Genomic DNA, 21,316 nt, shown 5'->3' on the forward strand with positions numbered 1-21,316 from the left:
TAAATGAAATAAGCCAGTCACAAAAGGACAAATACTATGATTCCACTAATACGAGGAACCTAGAACAGAATCTGTGAATCAAGTTCACAGAGACAGAAAGCAGAATGGTGGTGGGCAGGGCTGCGGCAGGGAGAAGGGAACGGGGAGCTGGCATTGAATGGCATGGGGCCACAGTGTGGAATACTGAAAAAGTCTGGAGATGGGTGGTGGTGATGGTTGCACGACAATGTGAATGTACTTAATGCCTCTGTGTACGTTTTAAAACGATCAAAATGGTAAATTTTATGTTACGTATATCTTACCACACACACACACGCCCCACCCCACCCCACAGATTTCACCTGCAATGAAAATATTTTCAAGTATTGGGGAGTGGGGGAAGGCAGTCGGAGCTTGTGCAAAAGCACAGAAAACAGAGAGCGTGCCGTCTGGGGAGGACTGCGTGTGCCCCCAGTGTGGCAGAGGGTCTGAAGTCTGACACATTGTGGGGAATAGTTAGTTGAAAACACAGCAGGTGCCAGCTCATGAAGGATCCTGCTAGCTATGCTAAGGAATGTGGGCTGCAGGCGCAAAGCCCCAGAGAGGCAATGAAAAGTTTCAAGCAGGGAACAGCGTGACCATATTTGGGCCGTTGGACGGACCCTCTGGCTGCGTGTGGGTAACGGAGGGCGGTGGGAAGGGAGAAGCTGGGAGGAGGGGTCAAAGGCCTCTGGACATTATCTAGGTGACAGCTGACGCAGGCGCACTGACACCATGAGGTAGCAGAGGTAAAAGAAGGATAATAGAAGGAAACAGAATGAATGAAACTTGAATGCCAAAGAGCAAAGGCATTGAACCCTGGGGCACATGTGGGGGAAGATGCCCAGTGCGACGCAGTATTTAAAAGGAGGCTCCAGGGAGAAGGCTGGCCTGAGACTAGCCTAGGACCGGCGGCAAGGTGGAAGGTAAAGTGGAGAAAGCAGCCAAGACCCTCCAGTGCATAAGCTAGAATCTCGGGCCCTCCAACCTTTAAGGGATGGTGGAGGACAGGCATTCATAAGAAAGAGGAGATATGCATTGGCGAGGAGCTGTCCCTCCGGATATCTGGACACCCAAATTCCAAGCTGGGGGCTGGATAAGGGACTGGAATCACCTGGATACAGGTAGCAGTGGAGCCAGTGTTTGGAGATGGTCAGCCATGGTTGCTTTCTTGACCACAGAGTCCCAGCATTTGGAGAAGAGACCTCAGAGACCATCCTTCAAACCCCTCTTTATGCAAATGAGGATGCTGAGGCAGAAAGGCGGTGACTTGTCCGAGGGCACACAGGTAGTTGGCAGCAGGGCCAGGACCAAACTCAGTCTCCTTGTCTGAATTCACACGTCACCCCCAACTTTTTTCAAGACACCCAAAGCTACCATAGCCAAGGACAGAGCAGACGCAGAGGTGTCAGGGCAGCATTCCCAAAGTGGCAGAACCCAGGGGGCGGTGCCTGATCCTGGGCCACGGAGGCCCCACGCCTCTGGCATCACCGCACCCCTGCTCTGGCTCTCCCAAGGCCAGTGGTCCAGCTCACCTGAGATGACCTCCAGCAGTAGCATTAGCTTCAGGCCATCCCGGAAGTCCTCCTCGATGTTCTCGATCTGCGTCCCTGCCTTCCGGAGGTGGGAGTTGCACCATGCTGTAAACGTCTGCGCAAAGGAAAGAAGAGCAAGTGGTCAGTCTCTCCCACAAGCCACATGGTCTCTGAGGCCCTTAGGACCCGTCTGTCTCACGCCCTTTTTCCAGTTGTTCTGTATAAGGTGTTGGGCAGGCTGGTGTTGTCATCCTTGTTGGTCAAGACATCTAACCATAAAGGGTGAGAAACCCACACAGCAGAGCCCATAAAACCTCTCAGCGTGGTTGTTCCGCAGTCTCCTTCACCTCATCGCAGGGCAACAGCTGAGGGGCCGCCCTGCAGGGCCAGTGGCATGGGTGGGCACCTTCCTTTAACAGCTCCCCTCCCAACCTTCTTCCCGAAACATCATACCCACCCATACTGAGAAGTGGCACAATTCCATTCTTAGCAGTTCACCTCTTAGATTATAAGGCGTAGTTTCGATCTTCACAGTTACAAGGTCGAGGACCCCAGGGGTAAAGTATTAAGCCTCATTGACACCTTAGGGGAAATAAGTTTATTAAATCCTTGTCCATCTGGCAGCTAGCTAAAGGAAAATTAATCAGTTTTGTTGGGGACAGAGTTCAGAGGGGCAGTGTCAGAATAAAGAGAGAGAAGTAAGTACCCCCATGGTGTATGTGTGTGTATTTGGGGTGGGAGGTGGAGGCATCTTAAGATGCAAAAGTAAGAGCAAGAATTTCAAAAAGGGACCGTCAGAAGACTAAATGAAAGACCAGCAGCGCTGTAATTTTCTGATCTGTGGGGAGAGAGCAGCCACCTTGAAGCTTCTGTATTAAGCCATCAGGCAGGCCAAGCTATCCTGCGCCAACAGCACCCTCTGGTGGCTCACACAAGGAACAGCGTGACTCAACAAACGTGAGAAATAAACAGCATGCACTTCCATTTCGCTCGCCCATCCAAACAGAACTTGGGCAAGTGTCTCTCCCCAGCTGTCACAAACAGAGAGAAGAGCTCTCTTACTTTAGATCCAATCTATTCCTTGGCAACTCAAGACTCCTCTGCACCAAATGGTACTCTCAACTACACGGGGGCTCAAAAGCCAACCTTCAGTCCCCCACAGCAGGGCCAGCCAGCTCTCTCCCCACCTGTCCTGCAAAGTGGCAGTGGTGACAGTGTTATTTCTCATAACAGCAAGCAACCACCCTGGAAATACTCCCCCTCTTCGGAAAGGTCCCCAGACTCGTGACCCGACCACCACGTCCTCTTGCCCTGGGGAACTCCAAAGTGAAGTGGCAATAAATGGGCAGGAGAAGTGCGCAGTGCCACGGCAGTGAGTACTGGGGAGAAGAAATGGCCACGTAGGCTTATAAACCAACAGTTGACGAGCCTGTGGGCAAGAAGGCGAGACGGCAGCCCACACGAGGTGGGGACAGGGGGCTGCACTATGACACCCCTCCAACACTGGGCCTCATTCTTAAATCATACCTCACTAGAAACTCAGCAACACAGGGTACTTCTCTCTCCCTGCAAACACAGCTCCACTCTAGGCCAGCCCACACCCATGATAGACAAGAGGGATGTGCGTGTGCTGTCCCAAAGCTTTCATAAGCCTGGCACACAGCTTGGGGGTGGGCAGGGGACATACACTGATTCCTCAGCCTGGCGTGTCCTTTATGTCATGCTTGGCTAACTCACACTCTTCTTCTAAGACTGGGCTAAGATATCACCTCCTCCAGAAAGCTTTCCTGATAGCCACCGCCACATTGGGCTGATGTGTGAGCCCACGGCACCCTGCAACCCCTCTTTATCATTGCCCGTATCCCACTGCATGGTGGCCACCGGTCAGCTTCACACCTGGACTCACCCTAAAGTCTCGGGGCACAGAGTCATAGATGCAGCAGTGAACAAAATAACACAATTCCTTGCCCTGTGCAACGGACATTCTAGTGGATGTAAAAGTGAGAACGCATGCAAAGTGGGAGGGTCCTGGACGATCCAACCACACCTGGATGGTATCAGTGCAGGAGGGTGATGGGCCAAACAGCGCTCTCAGAGACCCTCTGGAAGAGGAAGACAGCTCAGAGGAAAGGGGATGAAGCAGGGCAAGAGAGAGTATCTACCAGGTCCCCTTCCTCTCGTGTTGGCATTGCAAACCTAGCAGGGGATGACAGCCTACTTAGTTTTTATTTTCACTGTGCTGTCAATTTTTTGATGTAAAAAATACTAAAGAATTTTTAAATCTTTAAAATAAATATGAATTTGTTTGTAGTTCCTTATTCTCTCCCAGCTGTCATGTGCCTGTATATGCACTTCTACCCGGGTGTCATCACACTGTACGCTGATGGAGGGGGGTGGTCATCTACCACTATCTTGCATTTCCACAGCACGTTACTCTCATCTCCCTCCCAGGCCCACACTCAGCTTCTGCCTGGGGTTTTCTGCTGACTTGGCAGGAAGTGGGTCACCCCAGCAGCTCAAAGGGATAGTTTTCAGGTCCAGTGGGGCCGGGGTCCTGGTGGGAATCCCCAGACCCCCGCAGCTGGAGGGGCTGTGAAATCTGTTTAACCACCCAGTCGTGGAGAGGGGATGGGGTGAGAGAAAAGAGGAAGAGGCCACGTGGGTAAAAAGGTACCACTTTTGCAAGAGGAAAAGTGCTGTTGAAAACAGCCAGCCCCATTTCCTGGAGAAGCCAGTCCCAGAGCCCTGGAGGCTGACACGCACCTGTGTTCGCTCAGACACCCACACAAAGCCCTGCCTCTGAGGCCTCAGGGGCTGCACTTGGTTAAAACCCCAAGCCCCCTTCCCGGCCCCTACAGGTGGCTGCTATGAAGGGGCCTCTGCCACCTCCCCAGCAAGCAGCTCGAAGCTCAGGTCATGGAGGAAAGGGTAACTCAGTGATTAAGAACATGCACTTGGGGGGGCACCAGATCCGGTTCGGCGCTCAGACCCACTCTTTACCAGTCTGCAGGTGAGACCTGCCGACTCACCTCCCTAAACCTCGGGTTCCTTAGCAGCAAAACAGGGATAGTAACAGCACGCTATAAAAGTCAGGCAGATTAACTAGAAAATATTTATAAAGTGCCTACCACGTAACACGAGCTCCATAAATGGTAGGAGGGAGGAGAAAAGCTAGCTCCCCTGGAAGCTCCGGGGGAAGGGGCTCAGAGGACTTGGCCCCCCATGCTCCCAGCCCACACCCTTCCCCCGGCCTCCAGCCACTAAACTCCGTCCTGGGTTCCACCCTGGCAAGTGCTGCGCTGTGTCCCCAAGATGACAGCTTGTGTCTGGGGACTCTTTTTCTTTGAACAGGTGCTGATGTGTTATACGGAGGGGGCTCAAGCTGCGGTATGGGGGTAGAAAGCTTGTGACTTTGACCGTGGCCTTGTGGATCCCCAGCAGAGGAGGCTGACTGGGGCCTGAGAGGGGAGACGGCAGGGTCAGGAGCGAGGTCCTCCACGTACACCGCACAGCCATGCTCTCTCCTCCGGCACAGGCAGGCCCTAGACTTGAAGCCTGAGCTCCCACATTATGACAGAGGGGGACACCTGCCCCTTAGCAGGAGGAAAAGCAAACAGCCACAAGGGATGCCCATGGCTAGAGACCCTGGCCCCACGGCCTCCAGCCCAGATGCCCCAGCATGGTGGGCAGTGCTACCCCAGCAGGGTTACGGTCCAGCCTCATTCAAATAAAGGGCAGGTGGCATCTTGTTGCCTCACTCCCAACCAGGCCCTGCCCTATCTGACCTTCCGCTTGCCCCAAGAGCCCCGTCAGGGGATCCTAAGGAGATAGGAGGAACTGATGGGCCTTCCGTGGACCCACTCTCATTGCAGAATGAGCTCGGGTGTGCAGACAGGTCTCAGGAAAAAGGGCCTGGGCACCATGCTGGAAGTGCTCCCAGAGCTACAGTGAGGGCTAGCTTAGGTCTCTTCTCACCAGCCTCTCTCCGCACTTCACCTACCTCCAGCCCCACTGCACAGCCTCGGAAGGCCCTGGACAGAGAGGGAGGGGCTGGCAGAGAACCCAGACTCCTGTTCAACTGCTCACTGACCTTGAAGCATCTACCCATGTTTAATCTGGCATGAAGGTGATTTTAAGGAGACACAGTTTAACTATCCAGTACTGTAGCCCAAGGTTACAAATGGGCCAGGCCAGGCTCCAACCCAACAGGGGGTGAGGGAGTACAGGACACTTGAGCTGGGCCAAGGTCCATGGAGTTGATGGAGAGAGAAGCATCTTCGTCTACCTTCTCTGTGGGTCTCACAGTCCTGCTTTCACACAGAATCCTCTAAGGGCTTTCCATTATATCTTTAACAAGTATCCTATCCATATATTTCCTTTTTTTTTGGCTGCCACAAGTGGCTTACAGGATCTTAGTTCCCCAACCAGAGATCAAACCCAGGCCCCAGGCAGTGGAAGCACTGAATCCTAACCACTGGACCACCAGGGAATTCCCTATATTTCCTTTAAAATGTGTTAAGAAGGCAAGTGGCTTTTGAGAACATGTTCTCCCTGCTCCCCAGCTCATATGCACTAGAACGCGACTTCAGCCACACAGGCCTCTTTGAGCCTCAGTTTTCACACTGTAAACTAGAGACAACAGCACCTGCCAGGCAGGACTGCAGTGAAGATTAAATAATAATATAGTGCATTTTACCACAACCGAAAAAACTAGGGAAAAAGATAATGTTAACATATTAATATTGTTAATTTATATTAATAACGATAATATAATATTAATGTGTTTGAAATACATTAAGTGTGTAAGAAATAGTCACTACCGTCATCATTATTATCTAAATTTTAGATTCTAAAAGATGTCTGAATAATCACACTCAGCTGATCTGGGGTACAGAGGATTACCCCATAAGCATGACGCAGGTGCTGAGCTTTTGAAGTCAAGTGGCATTCAGAGCCTTGACCTTGGTGGGAGGAGGGAGTGGTTAAAACACAAGATGCTGAGCACAGGAAGATCACAGGACTTGCTTAAGATCACTCCACAGAGGGAATTCCCTGGCAGTCGAGTGGTTAGGACTCCGTGCTTTCACTGCTAAGGGCGTGAGTTCAATCCCTGGTTGGGGAACTAAGATCCCACAAGCCGCAAGGTGTGGCAAAATCGTTTTTTTTATTTCTTTGATTTAAAAATAAAAATCACTCCACATAGCAAGAATCCAAAAGCCTGAAAGGATTCAATCACTCTGAAGAAGATAAGGCAAACCCCAGTCCATCAGCTTCTAACCAGGGGGTAACCTTGGGCAAGTGAGTCAACATGGCTCTGCCTCAAGGCACAGTCTGTAAAATGGGGTAATGACAGCATGGGGTTGGTGGAGAATTCAATAAGATAACCCACTTAAAACACGGAAAAGAAGGTCTGGAACACAGTGACTGCTCCATAATTACCTATCATTACTGGTACCACAACAATTAGAGATAACTATTACAAGTTCATGCTGTCCAACACATGTCATCAAAGAATGTTAGAGCTGGAAGAGATGCTTGGCACACCTGAGCCAAAACTCTCAGTGAGCCAAAACCCTCACTTTACAACTGAGGACACATGGACCAGAGAGGGTGAGTGACTTTTCCCAGGCCACACAGCTGGGTATGTTCACAACCTGGCCTCCTTACTCCCAGTCCCATATACTTTTCTGCTCCACCAGGATGACGTGGATTTCAGGTGCAGGTGTGCGTGGGGTGCTGGAAGGGAACAGCAGAACCAAGGGCAGTCAGGTGGGCTGAATCTTGTGGCATGTCGCTGAAAAACAGGTCACTGTGAAGTGAAAACACCACCCAGAGGGAACCACGGTGACTCTGGTCAGCACTGGCACAGAGAGCCTTGAGTTGATGGACCATCAACTGGCATGGGATGGGCATGGGATGGGCAGCTTCTCTGGGGGCAGCGTGATGGAGAGAGGCAAAGGGAGCATAGCCCCGAGGCAGGTAGCTGGTTGTCCAGAGGTGGGAGATCGTTCTGGATGGTAAGCAGATCAGAAACATGTCTTTGAGGAGAATTCTGGGAACTGGGGCTCTTTGACCAGGAAGAGAGAAGAGTGGACTCAGGGACTCATCCTAAATATTTGAAAGACCCTCCCATGGACGAGCGAATAAACTTGTTGAGTGAAGCCCCAGGCAGAACAAGGCAGATAGTAATGGTGAGGAACGTGGATTCTAGAGCAAGACTCACCTGGATCTAATCCCATCTCTGGCCCTGAGTAAACTTGGGCAAGTGATGTCACTTCTCCAACCCTCAATCTCCACATCTGTAAAATGGGTATAATAATAGAACCTGCCTCGAAGGGTGGTGTGGATCAGTGCAGCAACACATGGCAAGTGCTAAGTACAATCACCCACACATAAGGCTCAATAAATGGTAGCTACTATTACTAGGATCAAGGATAGGAAGCTGCAGGGAAGACTAGAGTTCAATGTAATAAAGAACAGACCAAACACTGGGTATACAGTGCATTACCCACCAAAGGCATGTGTTTGGTGAGGGTGCTGGGAGAGGATTCAAGCTCCCCCTGGGGGCTGAGCTAAGTAGGTCCCTTATAATGCTGATTCTTCGAGAGCCCAAGGTAGCCCTTGAAAAGCTGGGTTAGAGATGTGTTTGAAGAGTTCAGTTACACCAAGAGTCACACACTCAAATGTCTGAGCAGGGTTTCTCAACCTCAATACCATGGATATTTTGGGTTAGTTACTTCTTTGTTAAGGGTTTGGGGCCTTTCTTATGCATCACAGATAGGATGGTTAGCAGCATTCCTGGACCCTACCCACTAAATGCAGGTAACATCCTCCACCTCAAGTTGTGACAACCAAAAATCACCCCTGGTTGAGAATCTAGTCTGGAGAAGACAAGCACATATGCCATTAACAATAATCATAATAATAACAGCAGGTGCTCTTGCTAGACCCTCTTCTGAGTGCTTTACCCCCCGTAACTCCATCTTCAAAACAACATTACAAGGCAGGTGCTATTATTTTCCCCATTTTACAGATGAGAAAACTAAGCCACAAGAGGTTTAATAAAAGGCCAAAGGGGAAAGTGTACGGAAAGTGGGACTGGCGAGCGCCCTTGCCTCCATGTGCGCTCATGGATTTCTCTTGAAACAGTGGCCCTCTCGGGCTTATCCTTTGGGTTTCCACTCAGGAGAGCAACATGGGCACAGAGAACCGGTACAGAGCATACACGGTGATAATGGCAGGTAGGACACAATCTCGGTATCAGGGCAGGTGTGGTGAGGGGACGGGAGGCGTCTCTCCTTGGCTCATATGGGAACGTGCGTCCTCAGGTGTCAGACCTCCAATGAAGGGGAGCCAGAAATCTGGACTTTCATGTGAGTCTTCTCATTTTTTTTTTTTTTTTGCGGTACGCGGGCCTCTCACTGTTGTGGCCTCTCCCGTTGCGGAGCACAGGCTCCGGACGCGCAGGCTCACGGGCCCAGCCGCTCCACGGCATGTGGGATCTTCCCAGACCGGGGCACGAACCCATGTCCCCTGCATCGGCAGGCAGACTCTCAACCACTGCGCCACCAGGGAAGCCCCCGAGTCTTCTCATTTTTAAATGCTGGTCCAACTTAAAAATAAGACATCCCACAGCCCCTCAAAAGATAGGGGCAGGATAAATCTGAATTAAGACTGACAGGGTCTCTGGTTCCACAGTGGGAACACGTGAAAACTTTCTAAGTCTCCTAACAAAAGAGTCACCACACAGGAACGAATGGTGTGTTAACGTAAGCAGACAGCTGTGCCCAGCACGGTTCACACTCCTCGCAGACCACCACCGGCGTCTGCCATCGGGGAATCTGCTAGCAAAAACTGAGAGAATGTTCCGTGAGGGGCCACAGGAGCTCTCCTTGTTTGGGCTGATCAAGGACCCACACCTGTCAACAGGGACGGCAACCAGATGTGCGTCCCCCCCCATACACACACACACACGTGCACACACCACCATGTTTTGTGAGTTCAAACGAAGGTACCAATTTTCATTTATTACATCTGCAAAAATAAGTTTCTGCTAATTCCCATCAAAGGGTGGGTACAGTGGCCAAGCCGCAACACGTCACAGCAGGCTGGCTGGTTCGGTACAACTCCGGTGGAAGGCAACTCGCCGAGGGGAGCTAAAACGGGCATAACCTTTAGCCCAATGCTGGGACACTATCCTGGGTAAATATCGCTCAAGAAAGAGAAGGGTCACGGGCACAAAGACATCCTCGCCAGCATTACTGGAGAGGAAACAATTAGAAATAGCCCCAAATTCTATTAATAAAGAATTAGTTAAATAAATTATGGTTCATCCACTTAATGGAACACTAGATGGCCAAAATGATGGGTTCTGAAACTATATATTATGATGGGAAAAGGCTGATATGTAATTACCAAGAACGCAGGATACAAAACTGTATGTACCACAGGCTTAAAACCATGTGAGCGATCACAGGAACGGGAGAAAACGATGGAAACAAAACCCATCCTGACGCAAGCAGTGCCTGTGCTCCTGTAACTGAATTGCAATGACTTTCTTTCCTTGCCCAGCCGGCTGCAAATGTGATTGGCAATCCCCATCTCCTCCCTGCCCTTCTCCCTGCTAGCACTCCTCTGTGACGCGTACTCCCCCTCAGCGCACAATCCAGGCCATCCGCACCTGGCTGACCTCTCCATTGGTCCTGAGTAAACAAGACAACCCACCTGCAGCCAAAATGAGGCCGGCTCAGCGGGTGGAGGGAGCAGCACTGCCACCTCGCTGGCCACCAGGCCCCAGGCTCGCGGGCTGACCACACCTCTCCCAGGCACATCCTCCTGCTCCCCTGGGATCCTGACACTCGACACCAGCCCCGGTTCACTCCAGGGGAGTTACTGTTCGGAGCACAGGGGTCAGGAAACCTGGGCTCTGCCCTGGCTCAGCCAGGCATGCGTGTGACCTCGTATGTATCACCTCAACCCCTTCCAGCTGTGTAACCCCAAATGCGTCCCGGACCCTGCAGGTCAGAGCCCAGCAACTCGTCCCATCATAACGTGCGAAAGTAAAAGACACGGCCAAGTAGAGGACCCAGGGTCAATCCTCAGCTCCCATGTAGGGGTGATTGCGATGGATGGGCTCTGCTCCTTGTCAGAGGCCAATAAATCCCACAGGGGCAGTTTCACCTCAACGGCTCAACGCGTGATCAGGGTTTCGGTCTCAAGACCGCCTACCCCTCACCAAAAGACACCTGTTATTAGTTTGCTGGACAGTCCATAAAAGCTTTATGCCAGCATATCCCTGGAAGGACACACAGGACTTGGCACGTGGCTGCCTCCAGGGAGGGGAGCTAGGAGGCTCCTGACAGGGGAGGGTGGGGCGTTTTCTTGTCACAGAATACCCTTCTGTTTCCTTGGAATTTTATACCATGTGCAGTCATCATCTGTTAAAACAAACAAACAAAAAGCCATGCAAATCTAAGAAAAGTCTGTGTATATGTTTATCTGCTGAGTCAGACCTCTGGATGGGATAGAGGGAACTTCCCATTTCTCTGGGATGACTTGGGATGGGGGGGTTAGGGCCCATGAATTCTCGGGGGGAAAAAACAAATGTTTTCAAATTTTAAAAGAATAGGAAGAGATGAAAAAGGAAAAATTCTTCCATCTATTTAAAAGAATTAGTAATAGAAGAAAATATCATATAGAGAAAGGGTTGTGAAAAACTTTGAAGTGCCTTATCAGTGTAAACTATTATAAGCAAAGTCATAATTAGGGACCAGGACATGAAGATAAAGCAGCAATTACACCCACATGTCCACCCCAACAGACAGCAAACTGCTAACTGTGGGGGGAGATGAAGGGCAGTACCGCCCGGCCCAGTGGCCCAGAAAACCCCAAGCAAGTTTCTAAGCCTCTGGAAGGTGGTACAGGGCTTCCTGTACAAGCTGGCTTCTCATCGGATGACTTTCCCCTCCCTGGTCCTGGTCTAGGCTCATCAACTGAGAAATCAGTTCAGGGGCCCTGCGATCTCCACACCCTTCTGGGCGGGCGCCCTGCCATGGCTGTCAGTCACAGCCCACCCTCCTCTGCCACTCTTGGCCACCATGTGCAAGCGTCAGGCCAGGGCCCCTTGAGAGCTCAGGGCCAAGGTCTCTGCAGCATTTGCTGGCCCGGGGGAGGTCACTGTGGACCAGCCCGGGAGCACTCTCTCTCCCTCAGGCCACCGTGGAGTCCCTCTGACCCCCGCACGTGGCCAGCCTGGCCAGGGCGTGGGCACTGGGTGGTTTGTCTAAGCAAAGGCCTGCCAGCAGTGATCTCAGATGCCCAGTGTTCCGGTAACGTAAATAGAAGTATCTGGTTAACTTATCAAGGGCTGGCTGCCAGCCTTTCAAAGCAAGCAGTCAGCTGGTTCACTCACAGATGAAAAGCAGAGTCCTCAAGAACATCTCCACCCAGATCTGTTTACTTTCCACCCCTGGGAGTGGTGCTGAACCACCAGGCGGTTTCCTCTGCTCTGAAAGGGCACCTCTCTAACCGCTGGCCCCCAAAACCATGCGAATGTTGGGGCCCTGGAAACTCAGAGGCAGGTGGCTGGAGGCTCCCAAAAGAGCTGGACTTTGTAACTGTTAAGAGCTGGGCCCCCGGCCTCCACCTCTCATTAGCTCTGTCTCTTTGTACAGGATTCTCCATCTCAACCTCAGGATGCCCATCTGTAAAATGGGGATAACAAGATCTATGACGGCACAGCATTGAAGAGGACCAAATTAGATCTCATGTACTTAGAGACGGTCTGGTGCTCTGTGCGCAACAGATGCTTAAGAAACGTTAATCCAGCCGGCCTTTGTCACTCAGTGGCTGTGTGGCTTTCATGAACCTGTCTAGGCCTCAATTACTTCATCTGACAAATGGGGATACATAATATCACAAGTTTGTGGGGTTGTTGTCAGAATGAGGGCAGTGGAAGCAAAATAGCCAGCCGTCAGAAAAGGGCAGGAGCCTCATAACTGTTCTCTGTCCTACTGCTCTCACTTCCTATTCCCTTTCTATTCAAAGTTAATCATTCACAGAGCTCTACAGGTGGGAAGAAAGAGGTCTGTTATTTCTCTCCTACTGACTGATGAGGAAACCCTGAGACCAGCCCCTGGCCAGGGTGAGAACAGGAGTGGGAGGAACAGGGGCCTGTGTTTCCGGTTCATGTCCACCTGCAGCCCATTTCAGGAGACACAGCACCAGACGCCCGGAGGGTCACCAAGGCCACAAGGCCAAAGCACAGGTGGCCAAACGGCTCATTCTAGGAGGTGATCTGACCTAATGACCACACCCTAGTGGGAGAGAGGAGAGCTGCCAGCCCCTCCGCGAGGCCCAGGCACCCCTTCTCACCAAGGCCCTTGGAAAGCACCCCAGTGCCTTCCCGCAGGTGCAGGCAGAACCTGGAGCTCCTGAGAGAATTCAGGGCCGTTTTAAAAGTCAGGTGGCGCCAGATTCCAGTGAAGAAACAAGGACTGTCCTCTCAGCTCCTGGCCAAGGAGCATCAGCTGCCCCCGCCAGTCTGCCACCATCCACAGCCTGGCCTCTCCTGGGGACCGAAGAGCCACAGCCATGGTCCAGCCCGCGGCCGGCTCTGTCACCATGGCCTTTGGGATCCTGGACTCGCTGAGCCTCAGTCTCCACATCAGTAAGACAAAGACAAAAAAGAGTGTCTACCCCGTGCGGCTCTCCTGAGGGAGGGTTGTGTGAGCTAAAACAGAAGGCTTAGCCCAGTGCCACATGCAGACGAAGTGCTCACTGGATGTTAAAACCCAAACATGTATCTACAGAGGCAGAAATAGAGTAGTGGTAGCTTAGGGCTGGCGGGGGCGTGATAGCTAAGGGGGATGGGGTTTCTTTTAGAAGTGATGAAAATGATCTAAAATTGCGGTAATGGCCGCACACGTCTGTGACTATGCTAAAAACTTTACATTGTACACTTTAAATGGGTGAATTGTACAGTACGTGAATTATATCTCAATAAAGCTATTATTAAAAAAAAAAAACCCCACTAAGTCTTTTATCAAGGGGTTTTTGTTTTGTTTTGTTTACCCATTTGGCCCACTGGCAAGAAACCAGGCTCAAAGGCAGGCCCCAGACCCTCGCTCTCTCCAGGTACTGAGGTAACTGAGACTAAGATTCCAAGGTGGGAGGTCTGGTCTCATCTTCGGGCATATGTAGCCCTCGAGCCAGGCCTGCACTGTGTGGGCTTTAGGTGCCACTGGCCTTGTCGATGCCTCCCCAGGGAGTGGTTACTCTGAAGAGCAGGTCCCGCCCCAGGACATCTGCTTAACCATCAAAGGCCTGTTGGCTCCTCCTAGGCACACTTGACACTACTTACAGAGGCCAGTTGGACCTGCCTATGACACCTCCCCCATGTCTGGAGTCGGATCCTGGCCCTTGTGGGTCTGACAGCACAGAGGTCTTGTGGGCTGCAGCTCACAGGAATGGCCCACACATTCCTTCCCCAAAGAAGGAAAAGTCATTCACATGTGAGGTCATCTGGTTTTTCTGGCACAATGCTGAGAGCCATGGGCCACTCAACCCCACAGAGAACTTCCCCGCATGACAAGAATCTGGCCCAGCCTGGTATTCATAACATATGGGGAGCTGTGGTCTGGCTGCCTTGAGCATCTAACCTGACTCCTCTGTATGGTTGAGCTGTGACCCTCAACTTCACAGCCTGAAGCCTCGATGGTCTCATCTGCGAAATGGGAATAATCAATCTGCCCCCTCCTGGGGTTATGGTAAGAATCAAATAGCACAATATCTGACTGACAGTGGGGGCTCAAAAAGTAAAATCGAGTACAGCTAGCACCCCTCCTCCTGCCAGGGTCATTTCTACTGAGCACGATTTGCTGACTGGGAACAAGGCTCCAAGCCCCCCATGTGGCCTCTCCAGAGGCCAAACCATTATTGCAAATTTGCAAGAAGGAAAGAGACACTGCTTGGATAAAGAATATTTCCAGGTCTCTTCTCTGTGTCCCTGAATAACCTGCTGGACTGGAGCTTCTGTTCTGGCCTGTCCCACAGTCCACTGCTGGGACCCCTGCCCTCTCGAGGCATCTCCTCTGGCACAGTGCTGGGAACTCTGACCCCCGTGGTGGCCACTGTCGCCAGGCTGGCAGCTGGAGGCAGCAGAGATATCAGCTCTATCAAATGCTTTCAGGGACTTGGGAGGGGTTCCTGGAGGCCCCAGACCCAGTAGGGACAGACACTGTACCTCTCAGAGTGGGCATGAAACCCATGAAGAGAAGCCAAGGCCCAAAGTCTGTGCTTACACTGACTGGCCCAATGACACCAGCGCAGGGCAGAAAAAATAAAGGAGAAAAAGGAGAGCAGAATAGCTCCATGTGGTGGTTCTCAGACTTGAAGGTGCATCAAAATCACCTGGAGGGCTCGTTAAAACTGATTTATGAATCCCCCCCGGATTTCTGATTCCATAGTTCTGGACAGGCAGAGAAATTGCATTTCCCACAAGAATCCAGGTGGTACAGATGCTGCTGGTCCAGAGATCCCACTGAGGACCACGGGCTTGATGGTTACGAGGATGGGATTAGGCGCAGATGACTTGGATGTGATCTGGGTCTGCCACTTAGTAACACTGGGACCTGAGCAAGTTCTTGACCTTTCTGAACCTCAGTCTTCTCATCTGTAAAAGGGGTTAATACCTTTCTCACTGGGGTATTAAGGGGTTTCAATGAGCTAACATTTGCAAAAAGCCAAGCACATGGTAAGTTGTTAATAATATCTAGAGTTCATTATTAAAATACAAGAAAGAAATGAAAAAGGATGTTCACAGAAAGGAGTGAGAGAGAACTACTCGGGGCCCGTGGAATTGCCCATGTGTACTAAGTGGTCACCTGGCACCATCCTGGGGTTACAGAGGTCGCCTTCATCCCCAGTGTGTGCTTGAGTCTGGGCCAGCATGCACCAGCCGGCACTGTGCTCCAGCATTCCCTGGCCCTAGGCTCCTTGACCCAAGCAAGGACATAAGCTCAGTAAGACGACCTCAGCCCAGACCCCATGCCAGTGCTATGATGTCATCCACCTCCCTCCCGAGGGACCACCACATGACCTCACACCGGAATGCAGGCAGACTTGCAGCCTCCCAAGGGAAAGGTCAAAGCTCCAGAGAACCCAGAGCCTTCAGGATGCCAGAGCGGAAGCAGAAAGCAGGCGGCAGGGGGCACAACCTCAGAACCCAGCAGCTGTGTAAGCATCACCAGGCGCAAGGAATCCCACGAGTGATGTGCACTCTGGGTGGGGGTGGGGAGGTTGGGGCATTAACAGACTCCCTCTAAACCGCCACTCCCTGGGGAGTGGGGGGCTTTCTGCAGAGAACCTCCATGACTCTCAGCCATGACAGCAAGCACCCCATGCCTAAGAGGAAGTTTCTGGTTCCAGGAACTCTGAACGGAGGAAGGGAACAGAGAGGCTTGGCACTTTAAGAGTTCCTCCTTAGTTGCATATAAAACATAATTTGGGGCTTCCCTGGTGGCGCAGTGGTTGAGAGTCCGTCTGCCGATGCAGGGGACACGCGTTCATGCCCCGGTCCGGGAAGATCCCACATGCCGTGGAGTGGCTGGGCCCATGAGCCATGGCCGCTGAGCCTGCGCGTCCGGAGCCTGTGCTCCGCAACGGGAGAGGCCACAACAGTGAGAGGCCTGCGTACCGCAAAAAACAAAAACAAAAACAAAAAAAAACAATAATTTGTCCTTTACGCCTAAGAGACTGGTAAACAATTAGAGAGGTGATTACCCCAAATGTCGCTGTGGCTGAGGAATCCAGCAGCCCTCATGCCTGGCTGGAAGTGTGGGCTGTGCAGTCATGCTGGAGAGCAAGCCAGCACTACATCAGGAAATTCATCACGTACTGCCCAACAAGCCACCCGGGAAATCTCCTCTCAGAGAAACCCTCACATGGTGAACCCGGGGGTCCATGGGAGAATGTTCATCGTTCCGTTAGCTGTGTTGGCAGGGAAGGGGTTGGGGACCCCCTACGTGCCCATCGTAGCGAGACTGTGGGGTGAAACGTGATGGACGCACAGTGGCCTCACGTGGGTGGACCCACAAGTGGGCCATGAGCTGAGGGACCACATTAAGCCAATTCTCTTCACCTGAGGTCCAGGAAAATAAAGTTTCTTCTCCCAAAATACAGACACAGATCAGCACATTATAAAGCGGCACAGAAACCCCAAAACCCTTTTCTGAAGAAATCACAGGCAACCTGTGGGCCATGAAAATCCCCACCCAGGCCCAGGCGGACGTGGCCCAACACCGTCCCTGCACTCCCAGCCTCCACTAAGACCCATCAGCGACCTGGGGCGTCGGCAGCCCAGCGCAGCGGGCCTGACCAACACCTCAGCACGGCCAGCCCGGCTCAAGGGACAGGGCACCAGGGGAATCAGGAGCAGGGAGCAGAGGCTAAGGAATAGAAACATGTCTGTGAAAACTTCCTCATTTCCAGAAGGATGGGAAGAAGTGCAGCTGTCGGCAGATCTGGCCAACTAACTGCTGGGATGGGGTGGGACACGGGGCTCCTGTCTGTGGGTGAGTGTGTTCACAGCCTCCTGGGAGCTTGGAGATCCACACCCGTTCTGTCTCCCAGCACCGGGCTTAAGCTCAGAAAGTGTGCAGTGAGTGGGAGAGGGGGCCGCAGAGAACACGGGCTGCCCAAGGGCACCGCAGCCTCCCCCTAACCTTGTTCCAGAGGAAGGTACCGTGTTAAGCCCTTAACTCCAAGATGGGGACACAGAAGGCAAAGTGGACCTCTGGGAGCCCCAAGGGGAGGGGAAGAGAGAAAGAATAAGATCTTGGAGTTGCTCAAAGACGTGGGCTGTTAGTTCCACTGGGTGAGGTATGCACCATCTCAGCAAATCCACTCAACAATCCTGCGTTAGGGGAGGAAAGCGAGGGTTAGAGGAAGCAACCTTCCTAGCCACACAGCTAGTGAGAGGCAGAGCTGAGATCTGAACTGGGGTCCACAGGATGCCAATGTGTGGGCCCTTTCCACTATGCTGGGGGCTGCGGCTCTTCCAGGTAAGCCTTCCACCTTTGCTCAGGCTGGAGAATAATGAGGAATCGGCCAGCACCAGTCCCAGGTCTGCCGAGAACCACACAGGGATGTGTGCGGCTAGCTGTCCCCAAGCAGTCCCTGGGCCTGGACCGGGGAGGGCAGCCCAGGACACTGGGTGAGAATCACGCCAGCACTCACATCCAGCCATGCGAGAAGGTCCTGGACCTTGTGGCTCCCTAGAGATTCAGAATGGGCCAGGCAACTCTTTCTCCTAAGTCTCAGTTTTGGGGAGGTGGAAAGAGGGTTTGAACTCCTGTCTCTTTTGGCTTCCAAACACAAAGCCCGTTGAGAGAGGTCATGAATAATTATAGGGGCAGCCAAGTCAGGGGGTATGTATGCCAGGGCGTGGGCAACCGGCTTGTTTGGGCTTGGATTGGCTCGACGGCAGCAGCTTCCCTCAAGGCAGGCCACTGCCCATGCTCCTGACCCACGCAGGCTCCAGGCTCCCCCTGCCAGTAAGCAGGAGAAGGTAAACTCATTCATTCGTTCATTCACTCACTCATTCAGTAAATTCTTACTGAGCACTGACTGTGTCAGGAACTGGGGTCACATTTTGGGCAAGTAAAGACACAGTCCCTTATTTATTAATTTTTTTTAAATTTATTTTATTTATTCTTTTTTTGGCTGTGTTGGGTCTTCGTTGCTGCGCGCGGGCTTTCTCTAGTTGAGGCGAGCGGGGGCTACTCTTCGTTGCGGTGCGCAGGCTTCTCACTGCGGTGGCTTCTCTTGCTGTGGGGCACGGGTTCCAGGCACACAGGCTTCAGTAGTTGTAGCACATGGGCTCAGTAGTTGTGGCTCACGGGCTCTAGAGCACAGGCTCAGCAGTTGTGGCGCACGGGCTTAGTTGCTCCGCGGCATGTGGGATCTTCCCGGACCAGGGCTCGAACCCATGTCCCCTGCATTGGCAGGTGGATTCTTAACCACTGCGCCACCAGGGAAGCCCAAGATTTAAGGGAAGCCCCTTAAATCAAGGACCCTGTGGTCTAACAAGGATGACAAATGTTAATCAAAAACTCATATCAGTAAGTATATATTTGCAAGCCGAGCTTCAGTGCATACGGGAAAAGTTCTGAAGGCATGAGGCTAAACCGGGTCCCTAACCTGGTCCAGGGTGTATGTCCGACCACTACTTTGAGGAAGTCAGTGAATTTTTAAAGCTGAGGAATTTTAATTAGATGAAGAGATTGTAAATGTGAAAGGGGGACCACTCAGTTTATCATCCAAACTGGGGCACTCGTAAATAAAGGTAGGTGCTGTTAATAAATACATCAGAACAACAGGTGCAAACCGAGATGGACGGTACCCAACGCACGTATGTGGGGTCCGGGATGGTCGGAAGGGTGGTGCCGCCCAAGCAGAGGGGTCAGGGACGAAGGCCTGCTCAGGCCACTGGAAAATGGCCACTGGGGCAGGTGCAGGAGGAGAAGAGAGGGGTGCCAGAGGTCAGCATTACCGCAGGGGCATGGGGTCCCACAGGATGTTAGGATGGTGTCTCCTGAGAACAATGGGAGAGGTTTTATTTGATTTCAGCTGAGGGTTGAGGGGTGGGGGTAGGGTGGATGCAGGAATCAGGTACTAGTTTGCACATAATTATACCTGCATCTTGGAAAGAGACTCCTAATTGCACCATGACGAGCAGATCCGAGATGGGCCAAAATGGCAGCGGAGACCAGTCAGAGGGCCGCGCAAAGGTCCAGGCAAGAGACAAAGGTGGCTCAGACCAGGGAGGTGGTGGCGGGGACAGGGAAGTGGGTGGACCCAAGAGATACTCAGGGAGCGAGGGAGGGAGGGATCAGAGGCCACACCCAGGTTTTGGACCTGAGCCAAGCGAGGAAGGCGGTATGGGTGAGGGTGCCAAGCACTGAAACGCGGCTCCCTGCCCGCCAGACACCTCCAGCACTCACCAGTTACAGAAGGCCCCCGGTCCTCAGCCTGACAATCTGATTAGAAGGTCAGCGGCCAGGGATGCCCTCCCCAGCTCACTGTCCCAAGTGCTCTGTCAGTATTAACACAATTAACCCCCCCAGCCACCTTATGAGGTAGGTGCTATCATTAATCCCATTCTACAGAGGAGAAAACTGAGACAGAGAGACGCTCACAAGGTCACCTCAAACAGCGAGAGGAGCCAGAGAACCGGGCGCAGAGCCCAGGCTCCTAACCCCGGGCTCGGTCAGCCTGGCTCTCCTCCCTCGGGCCCCTCCCAAGGGCCCAGCAGCAAGTCACATCACGTGCACCGGCCCGGGGCGGGGCTCTTCCTCTCACGCTGCGCACCAGCCCGCCTCACCCCAGCCCAGTCGGATCACCCTCCGGGGGTGCGCCCAGGCAGAAGCAGCTCCCGAAGCCCCCAGGTAGAAAAGGGACGCTGCTGTGCAGTCAGGGCAGCCCACCTCAGCCTGGAACGCCCTAACGGAGCAATTCCAGTGCCTCCCACCCACCCTCCCCAAGCCTCTCCACCAGTACTGGGAGAAAATCAGCCTGAAAGCATCTTTAAGAGCCACTTAAGGGGAAACTGGAAAGGGGGGTGGTATACAGAGGACCTAAACTAGTTTTCCTTTAATGGACCGGGCCAACCTTGGGAAAAAGGAAGCAGGGAGACAGTGGGCCCCTGTACCTGGCACGGCCAGCTGGCCTTGGCCACGCCCGTTCCTCTCTCCCCGCACACGCCGCCTTCCACCATCTGAGCAGGGGAGCCAGCCCTGCCTGTGCTTCTAGAAGGCTTCCCAGACCTAATCATAAAAGGAGGGGAAAGGAGGGAGAAGGAGACCTACCTGCACAAAGGACTTCCAGGACTCCGCCAACAGCCCCGGGAAGGTGCTCGGGCACCTGGCCCAGGCCACCCCCTAACCTCCTTATACCTGCTGACTCCCAGTGGCTCTGGGACAAAGCCCATGCTCGCCTGGGCCCTGATTTTCAGAAGGCACACCTGGGGAAGTATCTTAGTGGGGGAAGGGCTCCAGCCCAACTCCCTACACCCCTGTCCCTGTGGCTGGTCTCTGCAGGCCTGCCACAACGGGCAGCAGAAGGGCACCACTGATGCCCCTCTGCCACCACTGCAGTCTTGTTACTCACCTCTTTCCGGTCACCCCATTTCTCTCCATCCCCCACCCTTTCCATGCTTTGCTAGAATGTCTGCAGGCACAGTGGACACACAGCACTGGGAGATCTGAGTTCTAATTCTGTTTCCACCATGAGGGAACCAGTGGCTCGGACCACCACCACCTCGGGTCTGTCCCTTAAACTTCACCATCTCACCTAGAAATCTCCCATTTTGCGTGCAGCCACACCTGCCTCAGACCCGCCTCAGTGGCCTCTTGTGAAGATCAGATGATACAGCCACCGGAGGGCAATCTGAGGGAGGCGAGTTTTCCCAACTTGGCCTACTGATAAAACAGGATGAAAATACAGACCCCAACCCGACAAGCGCCATTCTGGTTCAGAAGTTCTGGGGTGGCGGCCGAGAATCGGTATTTAACAAGTAACAGGTACTCGGGTGAATCCTAGAATCAGGCGAGTTTGGGCAACTCTGGGCTGTGGAAATGAACAGGAAGTCGTTACCACCTTGCCTTCTGGGTAGAGAAGGGAAAGAAGAGTTTGTGAAAGGGCTCCTTGGCTTTGGGCTCGCTTCCAAAATAACAAGCCCTGCCCCCGCTTAGGGAGCCCACCAG

The 21,316-nt window shown here is 52.7% G+C and overlaps 1 protein-coding gene and 1 long non-coding RNA gene across 6 annotated transcripts in view; both read right to left on the reverse strand.

The window, feature by feature from the left end:
* Window positions 1-21,316, reverse strand: part of ACTN1 (actinin alpha 1) — a 95,960-nt gene that overhangs the window by 41,743 nt on the left and 32,901 nt on the right. For all 5 annotated transcript variants that reach the window (XM_027111597.1, XM_027111595.1, XM_027111596.1 and 2 more), the window contains one exon: window positions 1,554-1,668. In XM_027111597.1, coding sequence (XP_026967398.1) covers window positions 1,554-1,668 — 115 coding nt within the window. The remainder of the gene's footprint in view (window positions 1-1,553; window positions 1,669-21,316) is intronic.
* Window positions 18,540-21,310, reverse strand: LOC113622905 (uncharacterized). Its single transcript, XR_003433717.1, has 2 exons — window positions 21,059-21,310; window positions 18,540-20,377 (listed from the first exon to the last, which is right to left on the reverse strand). It is a non-coding gene; the product is annotated as an uncharacterized LOC113622905 (long non-coding RNA).

This window comes from Aethalodelphis obliquidens, unplaced genomic scaffold (assembly GCF_003676395.1).
Source record: "Aethalodelphis obliquidens isolate GAN/ISIS:26980383/991018 unplaced genomic scaffold, ASM367639v1 scaffold10, whole genome shotgun sequence".
Classification (NCBI taxonomy): Eukaryota; Metazoa; Chordata; class Mammalia; order Artiodactyla; family Delphinidae; genus Aethalodelphis; species Aethalodelphis obliquidens.